Source organism: Cibotium barometz, chromosome 61, assembly GCF_041138505.1.
Source record: "Cibotium barometz isolate CiBa-2024 chromosome 61, ASM4113850v1, whole genome shotgun sequence".
NCBI lineage: Eukaryota > Viridiplantae > Streptophyta > Polypodiopsida > Cyatheales > Cibotiaceae > Cibotium > Cibotium barometz.
Window position 1 is genome coordinate 29,545,095 of NC_141106.1, and position 23,857 is coordinate 29,568,951.

At 41.9% G+C, this 23,857-nt stretch overlaps 1 protein-coding gene across 1 annotated transcript in view; it reads left to right on the forward strand.

Moving 5' to 3' along the window:
• The window catches only part of LOC147604739 (putative arabinosyltransferase ARAD1), a 31,919-nt gene extending 20,030 nt beyond the window's left edge, over positions 1–11,889 (forward strand). Inside the window, exons 5-7 of the mRNA XM_086794642.1 lie at positions 9,929–10,225; positions 10,363–10,458; positions 10,674–11,889. Of these exons, the coding sequence (XP_086650768.1) occupies positions 9,929–10,225; positions 10,363–10,458; positions 10,674–11,093 (813 nt within the window). The 3' untranslated portion in view covers positions 11,094–11,889. The remainder of the gene's footprint in view (positions 1–9,928; positions 10,226–10,362; positions 10,459–10,673) is intronic.
• The last annotated feature ends 11,968 nt before the right edge of the window (positions 11,890–23,857 follow it).

Sequence of the window (23,857 nt, forward strand, 5' to 3'; positions counted from 1 at the left end):
ATTTCTCCTCTGCTCCCTTGGTGGCTATGTTTTGGAGATCTATTTCGAGCACAAATCAGCGTTCTTTTGGCACTGATTTGGGGCTGTTTTTTGCCTCCTGTGTACAACACTTCTTTGCTGCATTTTTTTTTCTCCTATAGCAGTACCTTGCTGCATTTTCCTCTATATCAGGCCTCTCTACGTTTTTTCATTTCCAGACCTCAACCTCCTTTTTATGCTTCTTTTCCATAAAAAGAAACTTTGCTTTTTCTTTTAAAAAGGTTTCCAAAGACTTAAAATTTTAACTTAACAAATTTAGCAACCCACAGGAATATTTTAAAAGTTTCCACGCGTAAGAACTGCTAAAATCTTTAGCCTAAGATTAGGATGAATCTTTGGGCCTTGGCTTTGATCAAATACTATATTTCGCCAAATGGCAAAGGTTCCAGGATTTTATAAAAATTGGATAATTTAATACAATCACATGAAAATGGTAATCTGATAAGATTTCCTAGATATAGGAATTTGTCCAAGTCCCAGAGCATGATTGACGAATGACAAAAAGTATTTAATTGGGTGTGTGGATCTTCAGTGTTGATGTCCTACACATCGAAATGTTAGTATATTAAATCATATGTGATAACTTTAATCCATCTGTCTAGCACCCTTTAGGGTTTAGACTTTAGTCTTCCACCATATAGATTAAGACACTCATAAGCCTTCCACCACATTGGCTAAGGCAATCGTCTTCCACCACACTGGGGTAAGATTGAAACAAAGAAGTCGTTTACTAAGAAATATTCATGAAATCTTTTTACATCAATACCCAACCCACTAGCTAGGGTTAGGGTTTAGTAGACAACCCTCTGATAAACTCTGACACTGTGGCATCTTTGAGATTAGGGTTAGGGTTTAGCAAAAAACCCTAGGTAGTGAAAGACTTGGCCCATAAAGATGAACTAGAGCTTGCTACTTAGTTTCCCCACCTGCCCATAGTTGTCCACGAAACTAGTCCCACTCATGAGGTACGTAAAAAACGGTATGGTACGAAACTATGCAAGCGAAACTGTTTTTTTTTAATGGCCGTTTTTTTTTTAGGCGACTTTTTTAATGTCCGTTTTGTTTTCTTCTTGTTTTGTTTTACTGTTTTTTATGGCCGTTTGGGCAATGGGGGCTTTCTAAAAGTAAAGTCTACCTACTCCATGTCTGGACTGTTATGAGATAACGGTCTAGTGTAGCATGTAGCCTATTTGGTAGTGTGCCAAATCTAATCCAAGCCGTCTAAACCATTTGGCCTCCTTTCCGTGTGAATATGGGGATGCCGGGCGCCTGGGTTGCTCAACCATGGTCCTCATAATGGGGGATGTACAAACAAGACCTAGTTGGTGCCTGGACAATACAATATGAGGGTGGAGCTGTAACATGCGGAAGCTTCCTGGTCGAATCAGTAACTTCAATGCTCAGAATTCACCAATCATTTATGACAAAAATAACGCACAATGTTGAAGTAGATGTGCAGAAAATATATATATATATATATATATATAGAGAGAGAGAGAGAGAGAGAGAGAGAGAGAGAGAGAGAGAGAGAGAGAGAGAGAGAGAGAAGGGGAGGGGGGAAGAGGACACAGTATTGGGTCCCAAATACCCTCTATAGGGCCCCCACCACGAATGGTGTATTGCTTTATTAGAATGATGTAAATCAAAAAATAAAGACTAAATCTTGACCTGCAATGTTCACCTTGGTTGAAGTACTCCCCTTGGCTGTTCTAGCCCTTGGAACGCGGCAACCCTTTGTGAATAATGAGATACCAAAACTGAATTATGGCTGGGCTTTTTATACCCCCTCAGATGTCTGGTTGGTCAGTTCTACAGAAGTCAGCCTGCTGAAAAAGTTCACGACCAGGTCAATAAGCATTAAGTGCTTATTTTATCCATCGTTTCACACCTATTATCATGGCTGGCCCTTATGCGCATTGCCTAGGCTGCTGGGCAGCCATGTGCAAGAAGTGAGAGGCTGCCCCACACACAGCCGACTGGCTGGCCAGGGCCTTGGGTGGCCCCCTAGGGCTGGTGGGCACAGTGCCCAGCCCAAGCTAGGGCTAGTGGGCACAGCATGGGGCCTTCTTGGTCCCTTGGGGTGGCTCTAAGCTGCCTCATGCCCATTGCAAGAGCTTTAAGCTCGCTTCTGGGGTGGGCACAGCATGGGGCCTTCTTGGTCCCTTGGGGTGGCTCTAAGCTGCCTCATGCCCATTGCAAGAGCTTTAAGCTCGCTTCTGGTTGGTCAGTTCTACAGAAGTCGGCCTGCTGAAAAAGCTTACGACCAGGTCAATAAGCATTAATTGCTTATTTTATCCATCGTTTCACACCTATTATCATGGCTGGCCCTTATGCGCATTGCCTAGGCTGCTGGGCAGCCATGTGCAAGAAGTGAGAGGCTGCCCCCCACACAGCCGACTGGCTGGCCAGGGCCTTGGGTGGCCCCCTAGGGCTGGTGGGCACAGTGCCCAGCCCAAGCTCGGGTTGGTGGGCACAGCATGGGGCCTTCTTGGTCCCTTGGGGTGGCTCTAAGCTGCCTCATGCCCATTGCAAGAGCTTTAAGCTCGCTTCTGGGGTAGCCCTATGAGCTGGCCCCTTTTCCTACTTGCAAATCCTACATGCTCTACAGATGTCTGGCACCCGGTCACAAACTAGATACTCATATTGTCTGACATCATTCCAGAGGGAGACTCAAAGTACGGACCGGCACTACTTCATGTGCAGGACAATGCACACCTGACCTCGGACACGTAGAGTGGAACCCTGGCTGACTCGTCCCGGACTAGGCTCACATGGGACCAATTTCCACTCTAGGTCTTGCACCTTCTTGTTCAGATATGTCTACGTGGCATCCAAGTGGGGGATGCATGTGACATCCCTTCTGCTTAACTTGACGCTAAACTTGACGGAAGTTGCATAGCCTCCAAATGGTCCGTCAATGAAGAACTCTTTGTCAAGCCATACCACTTTGTGGGTCCCTCGGTTTTGAAACTTCGTGAGGAACTGTCTTGTCTTCGGCCGGAGCCATGCTTGAAACGGTGCAAAAGGAGATGTTCTGGAACCATTACTTCAGCTTCATGAACTATATCTGGTTCCGCTTAGTCTTTCATTTTTGAAGGGATTGGACCTGCATACGGTTTTGGCCAAGTGACATGGAACACATCGTGCATAGTCCAGCTTGGAGGTAGCTTCAACTTCAGTGAAACCTCGTTGATCTTTCTCTGGATAGGAAAAGGTCTGAAGCTCCTAAACGATAACTTTGGGCATCGCTTGCCCACTTGTTTCAGTCTTTGCTTCATGATCGAAAGATGAACCCAATCTCCTTCCGAGAACTTCACATCCCTTCGGTCTTTGTTGGCCTGTCGAGTGTAGGCCTCTTGCGCTTTAGCCAACCTGTCTTTCACTGAGTCCAAAATCTCCTTGTAAGATTCCGTCGTTCTATTCGCTTCAGGTATTGAAGACGAGGTTCTGGTTAATAGCGACTAGAATGGTCTTCCAAACACTGCTTTATATGGAGTCTTGCTAATAGCTGAAGAAAAGGAATCATTCAAAATAGCTTGAACTAAAGGCAAATACGATTCCCACTTATCTTGCTGATTGTGGACATAAACGTCAGCACATCAAAGGCCAATTGGTTGTAGATTTCTGTCTGGCCATCAATCTATGGGTGAAATGCGTCCTGCCAATAGCTGAAGAAAAGAATCATCCAAAATAGCTTGAACTAAAGGCAAATACGATTCCCACTTACCTTGCTGATTGTGGACATAACACTCTTCAGCACATCAAAGGCCAACTGGTTGTAGATTTTTGTCTGGCCATCAATCTGTGGGTGAAATGCACTGGAAAAATTTAATTTAGTACCAAAGTTATAAAACAATGCCCTCCAAAAATGATTGGTAAACTTGGCATCTCGGTCTGACACTATGGTACTAGGGATCCTGCCAATCGGGTACCAATGCCGAATGAACAAATGGGCAACATCTTCGGCGGTCACATTTGCCCTGCATGGGATAAGTATAACAAATTTGCTAAATCTATCAATAATCGTCAAGCACTGAGTATTACGCTTATCTGGAATGGGAGGCAAATTTGTGACAAAGTCCATCGATATATCTTGGAAAGGTCTTTCGGGAATGGGTAAAGGCTGTAACAACCCTTTCTTCTTCCCATGAGGAGCTTTCACTTTCTGACAAACGTCACACTATTGTACGTGTGCAAACACATCTCGCCTCATTCTTGGCCAATAATATTACCTTTCTAACTTCTCCAGAGTGGAATTCATGCCTCGATGACCACCAATGATGGCGTCATGGACGTCATGGAGAAGGGTTGCCTTGAACGACTTCATGACGCAAAGTCGGCCTTTGTAGAAAAGCCAACCATTGCGTATCAAAAAGTGGCATGGTCTTGTGGCTTCCAATGCATGCTTCCATTGAGTACCGAATTCCTCGGAATCTGCGCACGTGTGCTTCATGTCATCTAATCCCGTACCAACAACAAGGTCGAGTCTAGTGGTCTGAATCAATGTCACTATTCCTTTCCTGCTTAAAGCATCGGTCACCTTGTTGGCCTTTCCTGGAAGGTACTCGATCATATCACCAAATTGCTGGAAGATCTGGCTCCAACGGTGCTGATGGTCACTCCACTGTGCACTTGGCATCGTTTGAATCCAGCGTAATGCCTGATGGTCAGTGCGAACCTCAAATTCACGGCCATAGAGAAAATGTTTCAGGGCCTGAATAACTGTGAGGAGTTCTCGATCATAGACTGAGTAATTCTTTTTCGCAGGCAGTAACTTATGAGACATGTAAGCTACTAGATGGCTATTCTGTTGTAACACACCTCCAATTGCAATGTTACTCGCATCAGTGATTACTTGGAACGGTTCGTCCCATGAGGCAAGCACTAAACAAGGCACTTCTGACAAAGCCACCTTGAGACTCTTGAATGCCTCCAATGCTCGTGGAGTGATTCGGATCCACTGCCTTCTAGTCTTGACACTCTTTAGCAAATCGGTGAGATCCACCGAGAGGTCAAAAATTTGTCTATGTGGGTGAAGTATGCCTGGCATACATCCACAAAGGATCTAATGTCATAAGTAGTCTGTGGTACTTTCCAATTGATAATCTTGGCCAGATCAAGTCGGATGCCCTCGGCACTGATAATGTATCTAAGGTAGTGAACCTCGAACAAATAAAACTCCGACTTCTTCTCATTGACATAGAGCTTGTTGCTTTCCAACAACTTCAGAACTTTCTCCACATCAATGTCGTGCTACTCAATAGTAGCTGAAAATATCAGTATGTTGCCAGAAATATGAACACACACTTTTCTATTAAGTCCCTGAAAACATGCATCATCATGCGGTTGAATGTGGTTGGGGTGTTTGTCAAGCCGAAAGGCATGACCATAAATTCATAGTGGGTCCATTCCGTACGGTCCGTACGGAAGGCTGTCTTGGGGATGTCCCTCTCAACAATCCTCACCTAGTGGTACCCACTCTTTAAATCAAGTTTCGAGAACACCTTGGCCCCACCCAGCCTCTCGAGAATATAATCAAACTGTCGCTCAAGGTCGAGAACAAATTCGTTCCAAACATAAGCCGCCATATCTAATCTGGCGTGGGCATGAGTAGTCCACTGGGTCAATCAAGGAATGGCCTCATCTTCCAAGTACCAACTAGCCAAGATCACTCTGTCAGTATCATTTTTTCTAATTGCGACAAAATAAGCTTCAAACTGATGCAACCAGGAATAAAGAGTTGCGGGGTCGAGTTTACCTTCATACTTATTGAAGTTCATTTTCTCGGGAAAATGACTCGTGGAAGCCGCTGGTGTCATTCTTGTGTCCAAAGACGCAAGTTATCTTTCTTGTTCCACGCGTCGCTTGGCGTCTTCTTGTGCAGCAGCACGGGATGTTGCCGCACGGTCTTCCATCCATTGCTCGCATTGCAACTCGAGCATCGAACTCGGTTGTGGTTATAACTCCTCAAAAGAGTCATTCGGTAGAGGATCTGTGTCAGGATTTGGGAAACAGAAGGAGAGGCAGGCGGAGATGGAGAAAGAGGGGTTGGAAAATGGGTGCGCTCTACCAGGGCCAAGATTTGCACCTTCTGCTTTTCCAATTTGGTACCCTGTTCTGTGATTGCTCGCATCATTTGCTGGAACATCTGCTATACACTCATGTCTGATTGCTTGGTGTACTTTGTTCCCAAGTTTGTCGTTCTCTCTCTTCGTCGTAGCTCACCATAGCAAGAAAATGCACTTCCTTTCGGAGCGCAATTAGACCATCCACTATGCGTGGGGGAGACTTCCGAAGGCTGAAAACCAACCATCCTTCGAGGGGCAGGAGTCACACCGAAAGGGGTGGTCCACCGGAGTCTAGAAACCAACCACACAAGCGAGAAAAAATTTCCTTCTTTTTTTTTGGGTTTTTTAGGCTGAACCAACCACATGACGAAAATAACGCACAATGCTAATGTGGATGTGCAAAAAATAGAGAAGAGGACATAGTATTGGGTCCCAAATACCCGCTGCAAGGGCCCCACCACGAATGGTGTATTTGCTTTATTAGAATGGTGTAAATCAGGAAACAAAGACTGAATCTTGACCTGCAATGTTCACCTTGGTTGGAGCACTCCCCTTGGTTGTCCTGGCCCTTGGAATGCGGCAACCCTTCGTGAATAATGAGATACCAAAATTGAATTGTGGTTGGGCTTTTTATACCCCCACAGATGGCTGGTCGGCCGGTTCTACAGAAGTCGGCGTACTAAAAAAGCTCACGACCAGGTCAATGAAGCGTACCCATATTCTGTTCCATGATCTATGCACAAAATTTCTCAAGATTTATAGAAAAATCACATCATACTTCAGAAAACGAAGAGATTTTCAATAAACCATAATAGTTGACAATCCAAAGTAACATAATAATCGCCAATACAAAATCTCAAAATCAGAGAGAATCACCAACAAAAAAGATCTAGCCAATCTAGGGCTTTTCTTCAACACCCGTCCACCCAATCTCTACGTTGGACGTCGCGGCTATCCCGGGTATGCCTCTTCTAAATCTCATCCTCGCTCCCAAAGGGCATAAATCGCGTGCTCTGTCCAGCGTTCCTTGTCTAAGGACGGCCGGCCCAAATCACTAGAGGACCGCATATGCTAGCTTTGCCATCAGGAGGTGGAGTCGGAGAAACACTATATATGTCGTTGTACTGTCTACTATGAGATCCGAGGGCGGTACCATTGCCTGTTCCGTGAAGGCTTTGGACCTTTGCGTCGGATCATGGACTTTGAGGACCAAAGGTGCTTAGGGCTCTTCATACTTGAGCTTAGATGCCACAGAGAGAGCCTATTGAGGGACAGGAGGGCAGTGGGACCAGAGCTGCCTAGATAGAGAGCCCTTAGATTTTTTCAGAGCCAGCACTGTAACCCCACCAGCCTCTACTTCCCCATCTACAGGCCTACCTGGGAGACCACCCTCTAGAGGAGTCACCCCGGACAGAGCCATTGCCATCTGTAGAGTGAGACGCCCATGACCACGAGGATCACGTCCACGACTCCCTCACCATCGGCAGATTCGAGCCATCATTGCCGGCCATCGGAGGAGTTTACCGCGACGATTCAGTGGTTCAGCTTTCAGCTCTTAGCTCTCTTAGGATGTTACTATTTTCATTCTCTCTTTGAGATTTGTTATGATGAGAATCATCATCATCAGTTGTACCTTGTTTTGGTCTCATGGGCCATTTCGGCCTTTAGGAGACGTTAATATATCTTTCTCTCTTTCTTTCTTTCTTTCTCTCTTGCACAGAAATCACCTCAAGGCTCTGGAAGAAGCCAAAACAACAACCCACGAGAATTAGTAGATTATTATGCACGAAAACGATAAAGATAGAAATCCCTTCTAAAAACATGATCTCGAACCAAATTAGAGACGATATGGTTTTTTATTTTTTTAAAATAAATTTTATTTTATAAACACTGGAAAGTGGTGTCGGATTCGTTTCGTGAATACCGGCCATCCCGTGGGGAATCTCCAAATTATCCGAGCACGGACTTTGTTCTTCTTGTGATGAACTAACTTTCTTTAATACTTCTCTTTGACAAATAAAGTTATCTACCCCCTCATGCGAGGCCGTTACTAAAAATTAAGGATCAATTTGGTGTCCGGGCCTTGTTTCAGGTGCCCGTTGCGGTTATATTTACTATGTAAACCGCCATATGAGTTTCCTTTAGGCTAAACTACTCACTGTGACCCTCTTATACATTATCTAACATGGTTAAGTATAGAATAGAAATCGCTTACAAATGACACCACAAAACATGCATAAAAAGTTCCAAAATTGACCAAAAATCGATCTCTCTAAAATTACTAAATTTGTGACCAAACTTAATCTTTTATGTCCTGTGTTTCCCACTTTTCAACATTAATTTGGGCATGTTCCTGGATTCATGGACAATGCACACCTGACCTTGGATGCGTAGAGTGGAACCCTAGCTGACTCGTCCCGGACTGGGCTCACAGGGGACTAGTTTCCACTTTAGGTCCTGCACCTTCTTGTTCAGATATGTCTACGTCGCATCCAAGTGTGGGATGCACATGATATGAGCATTGATATCCACCATTTATGTGGTATCACCCACGATACCATCCACCTCCATGGTACAATGATATCTCATGCGTCTCCGATCTGCCATAGAGTGAAATATCTAACACTGAAAGAGTGTTACAAAAAATCCATGAAATGATTGGCATATGGAAAACAAAGCAAATTAGCTACCTATACAAAGAAATGATTATGTGACTAGAGGGTGACACGGTAGCCATGTGGCTGTAATATGAAGGCCCACATAAATATATGGGGGAGTCACTGTGCTGGAGGTATAATCTCATATATGCTCTCCATGTCCACTGTCTGCGGAGTGGAGGACATTTGGATTGTTGCAGCTGGAGTGGTGTGTCGAGAGAGAGAGAGAAATGAAATGATATATAAATGTCTCTAAGAGGCCATAATGGCCTATGAGACCAAAACTGAGAGTACATCTGAAGTTGGTGTCTCATCAAAGAGAACAACTAAATGAGACTAAAAAGTACAATAAACTGATTGTCTTACAGTTATAAAAACAGAATTGTAAGACTCCGAGATGATATTGAGTAGAAAATACTGGAAAATGTATACTCAGCGAGGGGGCTGCGGAAGAATCCCTCTGAGGTGGGGCAGGAGGAGCCTCCATCAGTGTCTGAAGCTTTGTCGAAGGCGAAGCGTAAACGGAAAGCCCTGCAGGAACCGAGCTACACAAAAGGCGGAGCGGGGAGGGGTGGAGGGGGAAAGGCGGAAGATGGAGGAGGAGGGGGAGAACAAAGGGGGGCGGAAAGAAAATGAGGGGAGGGGATTAAAACAAAGGCGGCGAAAGGGCAGGGGAGGGGGCGGATGAAACACGAACAGGGTGGGGAGAGGGCGAAGGCAGGCGGAGGGGGCGGGTCACGGAGAAAAAAGGGGGAGAGAGCAGGGGCGCGAAGGAGATGGAGCAGAGGGGGGGGGGGGCTGGCGCGAATGAGCAGAGGCGGGGGGGGGGGGGGTGCGAATGAACAGAGGCAGGGGGAGAAGGCGCGAAGGCAGATAGGAGGCGGGGAGGGGGGTGTGCGTGCAGGCCGCAGCGCGAGTAGGGGGGGGAGCGGAAGCTTCAGCGAGCGGGTTCTATCTCCTCACTATAACTAAATCCTTATCCTTGTATTTTAGACTAAAGATGCTAGGACCCTTAGTCCCTTGTCAAGTGGAAGAAAGGAGCTTTCAACAGTAGTCTTATTGTGATATTTCTCAGTTCTTCAATAAATCTTTGTATAAAATTTTTTCTTACATCACAATGGAAAGCTTTAAAAACCCCACCCTTGTGACCCCTTGCAAATACAGGTCGAAGTGGTGGATTTTTTGAAAAAATCACGATGGTGGCAACGATCAGGAGGTCGAGATCATGTGCTTGTCATGCATCACCCAAATGCATTTAGATTTTTAAGGGAGGAGTTGAACTCCTCTATCTTTGTTGTCGCGGATTTTGGGCGGTTCACTCAGAGGGTTGCACGGCTGAGAAAGGACATTGTAGCTCCTTACAATCACATGGTGGACACCTATGCAAATGATAACTTGACAGATCCCTTCAAAGCACGAACCACACTTCTCTTTTTTAGAGGAAAGACAAGGCGCAAAGATGTACACCTCCATTTTCCCATTATATTCAACTCTTGTGTTTAGGTATAGGGTATTTTGGGTTTAGGGTTTGGGTCTAGGTTTTGGCTGATTATTGGCATCAACTTTTCCTTCAATAAGCATGTTTGTATGCATGGCAGGAGGGCAAGGTGCGAATGAAACTGGCTAACCTTCTACAGAATCATTCCATGGTAATTTATGAAGAAAGCTCCGCTAAAAATGGAGGAGTTGAATTGGTAATGTCTTTCGTACCTCGGGCTTCATTTTATTAAAGGTCTTTTCAGACATCTGTCTGCCCACTCGAAGCTAGGTGGGGGCTGGATGGGGGACCATGTGGGGGTGAGATCTTCCCTTTTCATGGGCAGGGGGTGATGTCTGTTAAGCCTCTAAATTATGTGGTCTTCCTTTGGATAATTTGCATTCAATTTCTCCCTTCTTTTTCCAATGGCAGGCCATGAAAGGGATGCGCCTATCACGGTTTTGCCTTCACCCAGCAGGTGACACACCGTCTTCTTGCCGACTCTTCGATGCAATAGTCAGTCATTGTGTTCCCGTCATAGTCAGTGATAAAATTGAACTCCCATTTGAGGATGAGCTCAATTATCAAGAGTTTTGCTTGTTTTTTTCTATACAAGAAGCTCTTACACCAGGGTACATGCTAAACTTTTTGGAAAGTTTTCCCAAGGAGAGATGGCTTATGATGTGGAGCAAACTCAAGCTTGTGACTCACCACTATGAATACCAATACCCAGTCAAGAAAGATGATGCAGTGAGCATGATATGGAAGCAGGCTCAAAGGAAGTTACCATTGGTGCGGTTAGCCATCCACAGATCCAAGAGATTAAAGATACCTGACTGGTGGCATTGGTGATCTCATGTGCAGTTTTACACCGTATCGTAGGCCTCTAGGCAGATGTCGCGCAAAGGCAGATGGTGGACATGATCAACCCACTTGATGTATGTACAAGCACGAATGTTTAGAGGGCTTTCATGACATAAGGAGGCTTTCACGCCCTTCTTGTAGCAGTACTTCATGCCTGCTGTGCCATCGTGTTCAAGTACATGGTAGAAGGCCTTGGTAGCACCTTTTTTGTAGCAATCATGGTGTGTCCAAGGTTGTGTCTGGTATTTGAATGCCAGAAATTATGCGAACAGCCTTGTGAAAGGTGGTGGGGTGGAGGAATAAAGCCCCTTTATGCCAAAGTGATGAGTCTGTTTCGAAGGTTACATGGCTTTCCTTTCCAAGTTCACACATGAAAGAAGGCAGATGGTAAGGAGAGAGCAAAGAGCTGTTGCATCTGTGGGTGCTGAGAGAGCTGTGAGTGTGGTTGTGCGCCAGGGCTGCAGCGACACGTGTGTTCTCCTGCCAAAGTTCTCTTCAGCCTCTATAGCTATTTTGCTATTCCTCTATATGAGAGTAAGAAGAGACATCTTACTATTAATCAGACACATCACTTGTTTATTAAGGAGAATAATGAGATATTTGATGGTTAGTAGAGGCTTGATTGGCAACAATTGTATAACCTATGCACCCAATTGTAACTATGGAATTGATGAAGTCATGAGAATTTGAGAGAAGAAATGGAGATAAATATGTCCTTGACTAACAATTAATTGATTACTCGAATAATCTTTCTAATCTAGCAAGTCTATTGAATGTTTGAAAATCTTTGTGAATTTTTTAATAATCAAACCTAAATTGGATACTCAATTCAAGGGCAGTGTTCAAAATATGAACTGTTTAGAGTTATGCCACTCAATGTAATTAAGGATGTAATTAAGCAACTTTATGGCTAGTTAAGAGGTGAAATCTTTGCTCCTCAATTCATAAATGGATAAATGCATAATCAAAACCCTAAAATGAGGGGTGAGAATCAGTAAGAGCTTAAAGTAGTTGTTTTACTGGCCAAACCTTGAACCCTTCATTAAGTTGATGATTGGAAAGTATTATTGGACTTTCCAAAGAGCTTAATCAAACCATGGCTGATCACTTATGAATTGGGCATATGGATGCCCTTGGAATCCTTAATGTGTACTCGTTTGAAAGTCAGATTCCATAGGTAAAGAGAGTTGTAATAGAAGGTAGCACTCCATTTTCTATTGTTTTCATTGTGGGTGGTTGTGTATAGATGGGTGTAAAGAATATCTCTACAAAGAAAGAGAACTCAATTGATCTTGCATATTGTGGGGATGTATGCATGCATGCAACAAGTGCTTTTGTTTAAAAATGGCCAATTAAACCAAGGCATTGGTACTCAAAAGGAGTTGCTTAAGGAAAAACACATGCTGTTAAATCAAATTCAATCCACAAGTACTGAGTAAATATCAACCGTGCTCATCAATTCCACTTAATGACCTTGAGAGAGAATATGAGATAATGACTTTCCCAAACGACACCTTGGTAAATTATACTCAATCAGCACTCTTATAACACCACCACACAAAAACAACTAGGAGAATGGATGCTAGTTTTTTTTTGCTTTTTTTCCCCAAACCTCAAGCACTAACGATTTTCTTCCATGCTTGTAGACCTTGGCAATCTATATATGACCCAAAGATTGCATAGAAAGAAAAAACCCTCCAAGAGAAGCTCATATGTCAAGCCACCCTACTTACACTAACATTGACAATCTACATCTAGAGTTCTCCACAAGCTGGATGTACATAACCATCTTACAATTTCTTGATAGTTTCATGATTTCTATTCTAATTGTTGAAGCAAGAAAGAGATTAAGATATACATAACCACCTTACAATTCCATGATAGTTTTGTGATTTCTATTGTAATAAAAGGGATAAAAGATGTACAAGAGCATAGATAGAGGATATAGTTACATAAAGTTTTGAGCTGCAAGGAGTACCAGCCTCAATAAATGCATTAGCTCATTACAACCCATAGCTCCATTGCTTTGGTAGGCATGCCTCCATGTCATGCTGGCTAATATGCACCATCTTCCAACAAGGTTTTGTATAGTTCTCAAGCACATCAAACCACCATGTAGTTCATGATAAACTTTGCTTAAGAGAAAAAATAAGATGGACACCATCATCCATAATGCATGAGACATGTGATTTCTAATTGATATACTAGATATTAAAAATATACCATTTTAAGCATAGTTGCTTTTTGACAGGTGTCATGTCCATTTTTTACCATTTTGGCTATAAAATACTTGTAAAATTTTACAATTCTGGTAAAAAATTACATAAAATACAAAAGAACTTGCTATATTTCACCAAACCCGTCAAATTTGAAAGGCGAGGGTACCCATAAAAAATCAAACTTGATTTTAAGTATGGCCTAGTTCGCTACGTGTTGGAATTAGGGTTAGAGTTGCAACAATGCACACACACAAGATAGAGAAGCTTGAGAGCACACAAACTCACTAGATTAGAATGAACAAATGTGTGCCAGATACAAAAGATAAGTACACACCCCAAAATGAGTAGATAAGAGGGTGTAAATATGCACGGGAAAAAAACCTCCTAGTGAGAGAAAAAGTGCCCCGACGGTCCTAAGTGTGTTCCCACACATCACTACCATATAATGCTACAAATCGCCTCTGGAGTGATGATGTGAACATGTATAGGGTATGGCCGATCAATCGTGAAAAGTCAGTAAGCCCAAAGCTTTACGAAAAGCTTCAAACTTTTCACGAGGAAGACCTTCGTAAATAAATTTGCCATGTTGTCATGTGTAGGCACATAGACCAAGTTGATCTCTGTTGTTGCAGAGAGTCTTTCCCTGACATAGTGGTAATGCACCTCAATGTGCTTAGTGCGATCATGAAACACTGGGTTCCTTGCAATTGCTAATGCGCTCTGAATGTCAGTGAAAATCGTAGTGCTAAACGACTGTCCAACACCCAAATCAGCCAGCCACCATAAGATGTCTGAGCCACGCACACTCAACTGTAGCTGTAAAAGCTACCCTGTACTTAGTGTCATAGCTGGAAGTGGCCACTGTAGGCTGCTTCTTGCTGAGCCATGATATACATGAATCACCAAGGCGAAAGCAAAATCCACTAGTGGACACTCGTGTGTCATAACATCCAGCCCAATCTGAATCACTGAAAGCATGTAGCTGTGACTCACCCCCCTTTGGATAAAATAATCCAAAATACTGAGTGCCCTATAAATAGCAAAAAACCCACTTAATAGTCCGCCAATGCTTCGTACACGGGCTATGCATAAATCTGCTCAACTATGAGACAGCATATTGTATATCTAGACTCATGCTGCACACATAAAGAAGGGATCTAACATCTGCTAATACAAACGAGCATCAAAAGAGTCTCCTGTATCTTGAAGACTAAGTTGAGTACCTGTCTTCATCGGTGTAGCCACAGGTTTACAGTCTTCAAAATTAAACCTCTTCAATAGCTTCTGTATATATTTAGATTGCAGCATAACAATACCATCATTGCGCAACATAAACTGAATCCCCAAATAGTAATGCAAGGGCTCCAAATTTGAAATCTCAAACGATGACTACAAATTAGTCTTAAAGGCTGAAATCTGATCTATATCAGGTCCTGTGAGCAGCATGCCATCAACATATAGAACGATGACTAAAAATGTGTCCTTACTCCTCTTCACATAGAGGGTACTCTCTGTTGGACTGTTGCAAAAATCATTTGCAACCAAGTCTGCAAGAATCTTCTCATACTATGCTCTAGGAGCATGCTTAAGGCCATAAAGAGCCTTTTCAACCTGCATACTTTAGACTCTTCTCCTTTCACAGCAAAACCAGGAGGCTGCGATACATACACCTCCTCATGTAAAGCACCATTCAAGAATGCAGTCTTAATGTTCAACTGATGTACATTCCACCCATGATGTGCTGCCAAAGCAATGAGACACCTAATGGTAGTCATACAAGATGAGGGTGCAAAGGTCTCATCATAGTCAATGCCCTTTTGTTGGGCATACCCCTTTGCAAACAAGTCTAGCCTTGTAGTGATCAATGCTACCATCTGCTTTGTGTTTTAACTTGTAAACCCACTTAGTACCAATGGCCTTCTTGCCATGAGGTAGATCTGTCAAATACCAAGTGTCATTCTTGAGTATAGAGTTATACTCATCCTGCATAGCATGCATCCAATGATCATCATCCTGTGCTTCCTCAAAGGAAACAAGTTCCTCCTCATTATATAAAGTAGAAATGAGAACATGATCCACATGAGAATAATCTACATGATGAGAACCTGCACGAGTTCTGCTATGTAAAGGAGCTTCCAACTTGCTATCCCTCAATGTCTGCACAAGCCATTTTGGCATACGCCTAGATTCTTCTATGACTGCTCTCTGCTCATCCACTACATTCTCAATAATTGCCTCATCAAAAGGCTGATTTGTAGGCTGAATTTCAGCACTTGTGGTTGAGCATTCAATTGCTCTACATATGGATGCCCTCCATTAAACAAAGGTAGGAGCGAATCAAACATGTCATGTGAGTATACATTCTGTTGTTTTTTGCATGAAAGCATGGGATGAACTGAGTTTTTGACAAAAACAACATCTCTACTTACCAAAATCCGCTTTGAGGCCGGATGGTAGAGTCTATATCCCTTGCTTTCTGAACTGTATCCTACAAATATGCATTTAACTACCTTATCATCATGCTTACTGCGTTGTTTCTCAGGCACAAGAGCATAAGCAAGACAACCAAAACACACAAATGAGCCATATAAGGCTTCCTACCATGCCAAGCTTCATAAGGAGTTTTAGACTGCAAGGCCTTGGTAGGGCCTTTGTTCAACACATAGTTGCCTCTAACAAAAAACCATGAGGTAAATCTTGGGCTTTCACCATACATCATGCCATTTCCATGAGAGACTTGTTCTTCCTCTCAGCCACACCATTTTGCTGAGGTGTGTATGGCACTCTACATTGATGCCTTATGCCTTTTTCAGTCATATATGCATGAAATTCCTTGGACATATACTCCCCCCCTCAATCTAAACTAAGGGTACCAACTTTACACACACATGCATTTTCAGCCACCATGGATACAAAGTGCCTAAAGCACATAAAAACCTTTGACTTCTGCTTTAATGGATACACCCAGCTATATCTAGAGTAATCATCAATAAAAGTGACAAAGTAGAGATATCCCCCAATAGATGGTGTCCTCATAGGACCATATACATCACTATGTATAAGCTATAATTTCTTAACATCGCTCACACAGATCCATCCTTTGGAAATGATGCCCGATGAATTTTACCAAGAATACACCCCTCACATACATGTCTAGTAGGGGTCTCAAGAGTTGGCAACTCAGACACCATATCATGCCTTTGAAGGTGTAACAAACTGCCATAATTCAGATGGCCAAATCATGCATGCCATAATTCTACATCACTCATAGCATGAGTCGTAGAGACTGAGCAAGCATCATGCTGCAACTTCTCAAATACATCCATCTTGTATAGGCCAACCCGAGGTAATGATAGAATAATCATCATTTCTATCCTAAACTATACATCTGTCATCCACAAATTTCACCATCAAGCTTGACAAGGCTAAGGCTGAAATGAACAACAATTTCTTCTTAATGCCTGGCACATATAAAACTTTAGAAAGAGTAAATGCGCCCCCATTTGCAGGAGTGAGCACAACTCTACCACTTCCTTCGACAGGATATGAAGAACCATTTGTACGTGACGGTTCTTGCACTTGGGAAAGATTCCAGAGATAAGGACAAAATTTTTTGTGAAGTAATGTGCTTACTAGCACCACTGTCAAAGTATCAAGCATCCGATTCTGCCCACTGACATGTATACATCATGGAACAGAAGGGTCATAACTGCAATGTACAGTCCATGCCCAATCATCTTGAGCAAAACTAGAAGATTCCTTCTTCTCTGCACTTAGTGCAGATGCTTCAGCCACAGCCATGCCCGATTCTTTCTTTTTCTCCTTCTCTAGCCTTTTCTTGCACTCATTTATGTAGTGCCCTAGTTTCCTGCAATAGTGACACTTGCCCTTCTTTTTAGACTTATCACCTTCTTTTTAGACTTATCACCTTCTTTCTCTACATCCTTACCCAAGGATTCTGATTTTGGCTTATAGCCACCATGCGAAGAAGCTTTACCTTTACCTTTCTGAGTGGCAACAAAAGCTTGGTCACCAATGCGCATAACAGATCTATTTTGGCTAGACTGCTCTTCTTGAAAGAGTACTGAAACCAGCTCATCAACTGTAAGGGCATTTGGATTTCCCTTCATCATGAGTCTAACGGTAGAGAAAACTCTGATAAGAATCCGGTAATGCATTGAGAAATGTGGGCACCAATGTACTATCATGATATATCTCATCCATACTAGCGAGTTGCTCCTTAAAATCTTTGATCTTGGTCAAGAAGTTGTCTATTGAGTCTCCCTCATTCATGTGCTCAGACTCCAATTGTTTGCGCAGATATGCAACGCGTGCTTCATTGCACACCTGGTATAATGTAGCAAGTGCATCCCATGCCTGTTTTGAAGTCTTACATGACCGAATATGAGGAATAATGCTTCGCTTTTCACAGAAAGTGCAAGCAATGCATGTGCCTATGCATCTCTTCCATCCCATCTCGTTTGAGTAGCAGTGGGAGGGTACTTACTGGTGGTGCATGTGGAGGAGCCACATCTGTATCAAATTTTACTTTAGATATACCTACAACACTTGGTTGCATTGGTAGTTGTGAAACAAGACGAGTTTCACTACCACTGACCACATTCCAAAGGCCTTTAGCAACCAGTACATGCCTCATCATATAGGACCACAATGGGTAGTTAGTCCCATCAAGTTTGTCCTCATCAGTAGACAACATGTTGAATACATCACTACTTCCAGCCACCATGACTGTCTATAATCTTTCAACACATGGTGAAAGTATGATGGTCGATGTTGTTGAAGACACTGTAGATGCTGCTGCACACCAAATCTTCGTTGCCCTATTGCACAGCCTAAACACCCAAAATCGAGCAGAACCAATCCAAAATGACACCTCTCCGCAGAAACCTTGCGGTGCCCAAAACGCGCCCAAATTGCACGCCACGAACCTCGAAAATGATGTATACTTCGTATACAACACACTACAGTATATACCTTCTTCTCCTAAGAGGGTATCTCAATCCAAGACAAAAAAACAGGGTCATAAGGAGGGAGGCAAACTACTAGATCGTGTCAAGGAAGCTAGCTCTGATACCAATTGTTAGAATTAGGGTTAGAGTTGCAACAATGCACACACACAAGATAGAGAAGCTTGAGAGCACACAAACTCACTAGATTAGAATGAACAAATGTGTGCCAAATACAAAAGATAAGTACACACCCCAAAATGAGTAGATAAGAGGGTATACATACACACAGGGAAAAAAAACCTCCTAGTGAGGGAAAAGGTGGCCCGGTGGTCCTAAGTGTGTTCACACACATCACTACCATATAATGCTACAGTATGTTAATTAATTACTTAGCTTTCAAATTGGTTCATGAGAAGAAATAGAACGGAGATGGTACAAAAGAACTTCTTTTCTCTAGAGAAAACTTTGAAATAACATATAGAATTAAAATGGAAAACTGTGTTTGTTGCAAGAGGGTGATGATTCTCTTACACAAAAATAATTAAAATAATCCCCAAGTCTCACTCTCTTTCTAATTACTTGTTCAAAACCATAGCATATAAATATATCCAACTTGCTAGAATATACAAAGAAGAAGAAGAACATGCATGATGACACCAAAATGGGTTAAAATCTTCCTCACTTGCTTGACGGCTCACACTTTCAAGAAAGTATATTTAGATATCTTTTTGCATTACTTGTTGTGAGCCAAAAATAGTTTTTACACTCCACTTTGGGCCTTGCCCTTAAAAATAGAAAAGTCTTAAGCTTTTATGTATGAACCTTACTATAACTTTAAATGAATTGGTCCATGAACCTACTAAGGGTAAATAAACCATATGAACAAATGTGCTTGGCCACCATTTGGCTACAAAATAATGACTGCCATAAATCTACTACCAAAATATAATGTCACCAAAAAATGTGCACACACGTGCGACCGTCATTGAGTCGCCCGCACTGCTACTGATCTGCTATTAAAAACACATGCTAGATATTATATCCAGTGACTATCTACCCAACACACAGTGCAATTGGTACCTTGTGTGGTAAGTCACTAGCCATGTGGAAAATAATAAAAAATAAATATCCATGATAAATGAAACACATAAAAAATACCATTTCAATAATTTTAATGATTTCCATTTTCATACCATGCCTCGGGGGGTTGAAATGAAACTATCCTAAGTTGATTATGAACTCAAGAAGATGTCTCATTCAGCGAGTCTTCTTCCTACAATAGACTGATAGTGTGCTACCACAATTGGCAAGTCTATGCATGTAACCGACTTGATGGTGTGTTGCCACAATCCATTAAAATTTCTTCCCATGGACCATTTGGAATTAGCAAGGGACTTGATGGTGTGCTGCCACAATCCATTAAAATTTCTTCCCATGGACCATTTGGAATTAGCAAGGGCATCAAAAGATCATATGGTTTTTCATGATGACGCTTAACACATTGACAAACAACACAAGCAGAAAAAACATTTGCTACATCCTTTTTTATGTTAGGCCAATATAATTTTTCTTTATAAGTAGTCAAAGTAAAGAGTATGCCATGATATCCTATATAAGGTGATGCATGCATTCTTGTAAAACAAGTTCTCTACAGGATGCAGTAATGCATAAACTTTTTTCCAAGAATAGAAAACCATCAACACAAGAGTAACAATACAAAGGTAGGTAGTTGTTATGTATAAGTGTGTTCCAAGCATTTGAAAAAAGGTCATATGCATAAGTGTCGCACATAACATCAAAAGATTAAATGTGAATAACATAAATTTTATTTATTAATGGTATGCGACTCAAAATATTAACAACAACATTAGCACGACCGGATTGATATAGAATCATAGGGTAAAAGTTTTGAATGAATGAGGCCCATTTAATATAGCGGTCGGAGATCAAGGGCTAACTAAAAAGGTGTCTAATGCTCTATTGGTCGGTCTTTATCATCATGAATTCTTAACCCATGAGATACTAGTTTTCACGTGTGAAGAGCATGTGCTATGGCCAAAAGTTCCTTATCATAGGTACTATAATTAAGCTTAGAGGGTTTTAACTTTCTACTCTCAAATGGTTCTAGCAAAATCAAGTAGCTGTAAGACTGGGGCATGAGTCAAAAGATGTTTGAGACGATTAAAAGATTTTAGTTGGTTATCTCCCTAGCAAAAAACAATCTCCCTAGCCAAAAAGATGTTTGAGACGATCAAAAGATTTTAGTTGGTTATCTCCCTAGCAAAAAACAATCTCCCTAGTCAAAAGATGTTTGAGACGATCAAAAGATTTTAGTTGGTTATCTCCCTAGTCAAAAGATGTTTGAGACGATCAAAAGATTTTAGTTGGTTATCTCCCTAGCAAAAAACAATTTTCTTTTTGAGTAATAAAGTCAAAGGTAAGGCAATGAGGGAAAAAATCCACACTTAGAAGCCAGAGAGTCCTAGAAAAGATCTCACGTCATGGACATTTTTAGGAATGGGCAAGTCTCTCATAGTTGCTATCTTCTTAGGTCAACACACATGCCATTAGTGAAAACAATGTGTCCACGATATTCAATTTTAGTTGGAAAGAAAGAACTTTTGGTAGTTCTTAATAAATGATCATTGTGTTCTTGTTCAGAGCGATTGAAAACAAGAATGTCATAAAAAAATACAATTACAAAATCTTGGTGATGTAAGAAGATTATTTTCATCATGCGAACAAATGTAGCTGGTGCATTAGTAAGGCCAAAAGGCATTACTAGAAATTAGTGACTAAATTAAGTACAAAAAGTAGTTTTATAAACACAAGAGAATCCATACGCACGTGATGATATCATGATTTTAAATCTATTTTACTAAAGACACTAGCACCTTTTAACTTGTCAAGTAATCATCAACTCTAGGGATAGGGTAATGATTTTTTACGGTCACTTTATTTACTGCATGGCAATCTACACACATTCAATAGGTCTTGTTCTTCTTTTGGACTAGCAAGATAGGGGCTCCAAACAGTGAACTACTAGGTTGAATTAAGCCCTTAGCTTGAAACTCCTTAATTTGACGATGAATTTCTTGTTGTTGTAAAGGATTTTGTGTCTATAAAGTGCACGATGTGGTGGTTTGAGTTCTATTTTGTGATCCTTGGGGAAAGAGGGAGGTAAGTCAAGTGGATAATCGTTAGCCAAAAAGTCATGAAAAGAATCAAGAAAGTGTTGTTGGTGTGCAGTGAGCGTTTGATTGACTTTATCTACCTATGTTATAAATCATGTATGCATTGTTTTCCTTCCGAAGTGCTCCTTTTGCTTGAGTGTGTGTAATCACAATGGGAAAAGTTCAAGTGAAGAATCACTAGAAAGAGAAATCAATGTATCATCATGTGTGAATTAAATAGTGTGAGTGTGGTTGTCAATGCTAGGATTGTGTTGGTGATGGAATGGCATGCCAATAATAATATCCGTGGAATGCAATGGTTCAATCAATAAATTAGGATACTCCTTATATGGCCCTATCTGAATTTGAAGAACTGTAACTTCACGTGTACCATTGTAATGAGTTCCTTGAAAACTTTATATGCAGAAGGAGTGGTGTGCAATTGTAATTTTTGAACAAGATTTTCAGAAATGAAATAATGCGAGCTTCCATTGTCATGTAAAACACAAATTTGACTACCATTGATGGATCCTTTCATGCGTAATAAATGAATGGAAAGATTGGGGAGTACTTTGAGGGTCAGTTGATTCTTGTTTACCTTGGATAGCCTCACACCCTTGCACAAATGTAGTAAGGGTGTGAGGCCACGTGGTAGTAGTAAAAAAACAAAAAAAGCATGTTGAGGGAGGGAGGGAGCAATCTTAATAAAGCTAAGAAATCTAAGCACACATAAAGCTAAGCATGCGCGTAAAGATAAGCACATGGTCCCTCCTTAGCACGCAAGTTGCTAGTCGGCATATCAACTGAAGCGAACAGATGTTGGCTCCCCTCCTTATCACGCCAAGTCGCTGGTTGGCATGCACTGCCAGCGAACAGCCGCCTACGTTAAAAAAGGTAATCATCCTCTCTTGGCTTCGTAAGTAATACATAAAGCTTAACAAGGTAAACATGACTCAACTAAGCTCGCTTCTTCCATCGCCTGCGCCCCGCGCCACTATTGCGCGGGCCTCCCTATTTTTCTCTCTTTTATATTTGAACAAGCTAATCGACACTTTCAACACTAACGGTGTATCTTTGTTCTGCTTTCGATACCGTGAGTGTTATTTGGGAAACATAGGAAGGGCATGTTCCCTTATGTTTATAAAATTTTGGGGAGGATTATGCCAACTCCCCGCCATACTTTTATGTATGGTTTTTTTCCCCCTCACACAAACAAGAACAAAACTCATATGTCTTGAACAATAACGTGCAGCTCAAATTCAGATGTGCTAACCAATTTGTAATTATCTTTTTTGAGGTACTTCAAGGTCTCCATCGATCATAAGCATAGGTGTGCAGTTCATCGATAGTGGACGTGCCTCTAGTAAAACTTCATGGTTGTATGTTTCTTAATTTTTAACTTTGCCACAAGAAACAATTGCTATAGGTAACATGGCAAACCGAAACTTGCAAAAGACATGCCTACAAAGAAGACGTGCTGTAGAAATTAGGACTTCAAGGAAAAGACAACAACTACTGATGCCAAACGCTTCCACGTTGTGAGGGGTATCCTGAGCTTGACCAAATCACAATCTGTAGATAGATGATATATACATAAGGTGATGTGTGGTAAATCCACGATGGCAAAAGACGGCGCATGGCCAAGAGGATGAATGCAGATGCATGAAATTGAAAATAGAAAGGTTATGGTGATCCAAGTGAAGTGGGCTACGCATGTTCCAAAAGAAAGTTGAGGCGGCCAACGGGGTTTCAAGAAGAGAATCGAGTTTGTTTGGAGGACTCTTGAAGAGCACAGTGAGACTGGGAGAGATCACCAGAGAGCAAAGGAAGAGAGAGAGTGGTCTCCTCTAGGACTTTTTTTCTTTGATTGAGGTGTGCAGATTGGAGTACCTATAATTTTTTCTCAAGTTTGCAATGAGAAGACTAGCAAAATGTGCGAAAACTGTTTGGGTCAGAGCAGAGGGAGGATTGGAGATTAGAGTCAGCTAGGATGTGAGTTCCCTTGGACTTCTATACAACACCTTTGTTAAAGACATGATTCAGATCAATTCTACCTCAACTGCTCTGTTTTCTCTCAACCGAGTGCTAAATCTTGTGAAGCTTGAACTTGTGGGTCTATCACTGGACAGCCCCTTGAGTTTTCTTGAGTTTTTCTTCTATTTTCTATAAGCCTTAGGCCTCATGGATGTTGAGGCACTGTGTTTTTGTTTATCTGAAGCAAGTAGTGAGCTTAGATTTTATTCTTTGTCTTGGTGTTTTTGTTGTGATGAGAGTGTTATTTGGGTTGAGTTCTTAAGGATAGAGATTTGTGTATGCTATTCTGATGACTGGGTAGTTGCTTATGAGTCAAAATTGGTTGAGGAGGTACGATGTCAAGTCCGTGTCAGCTT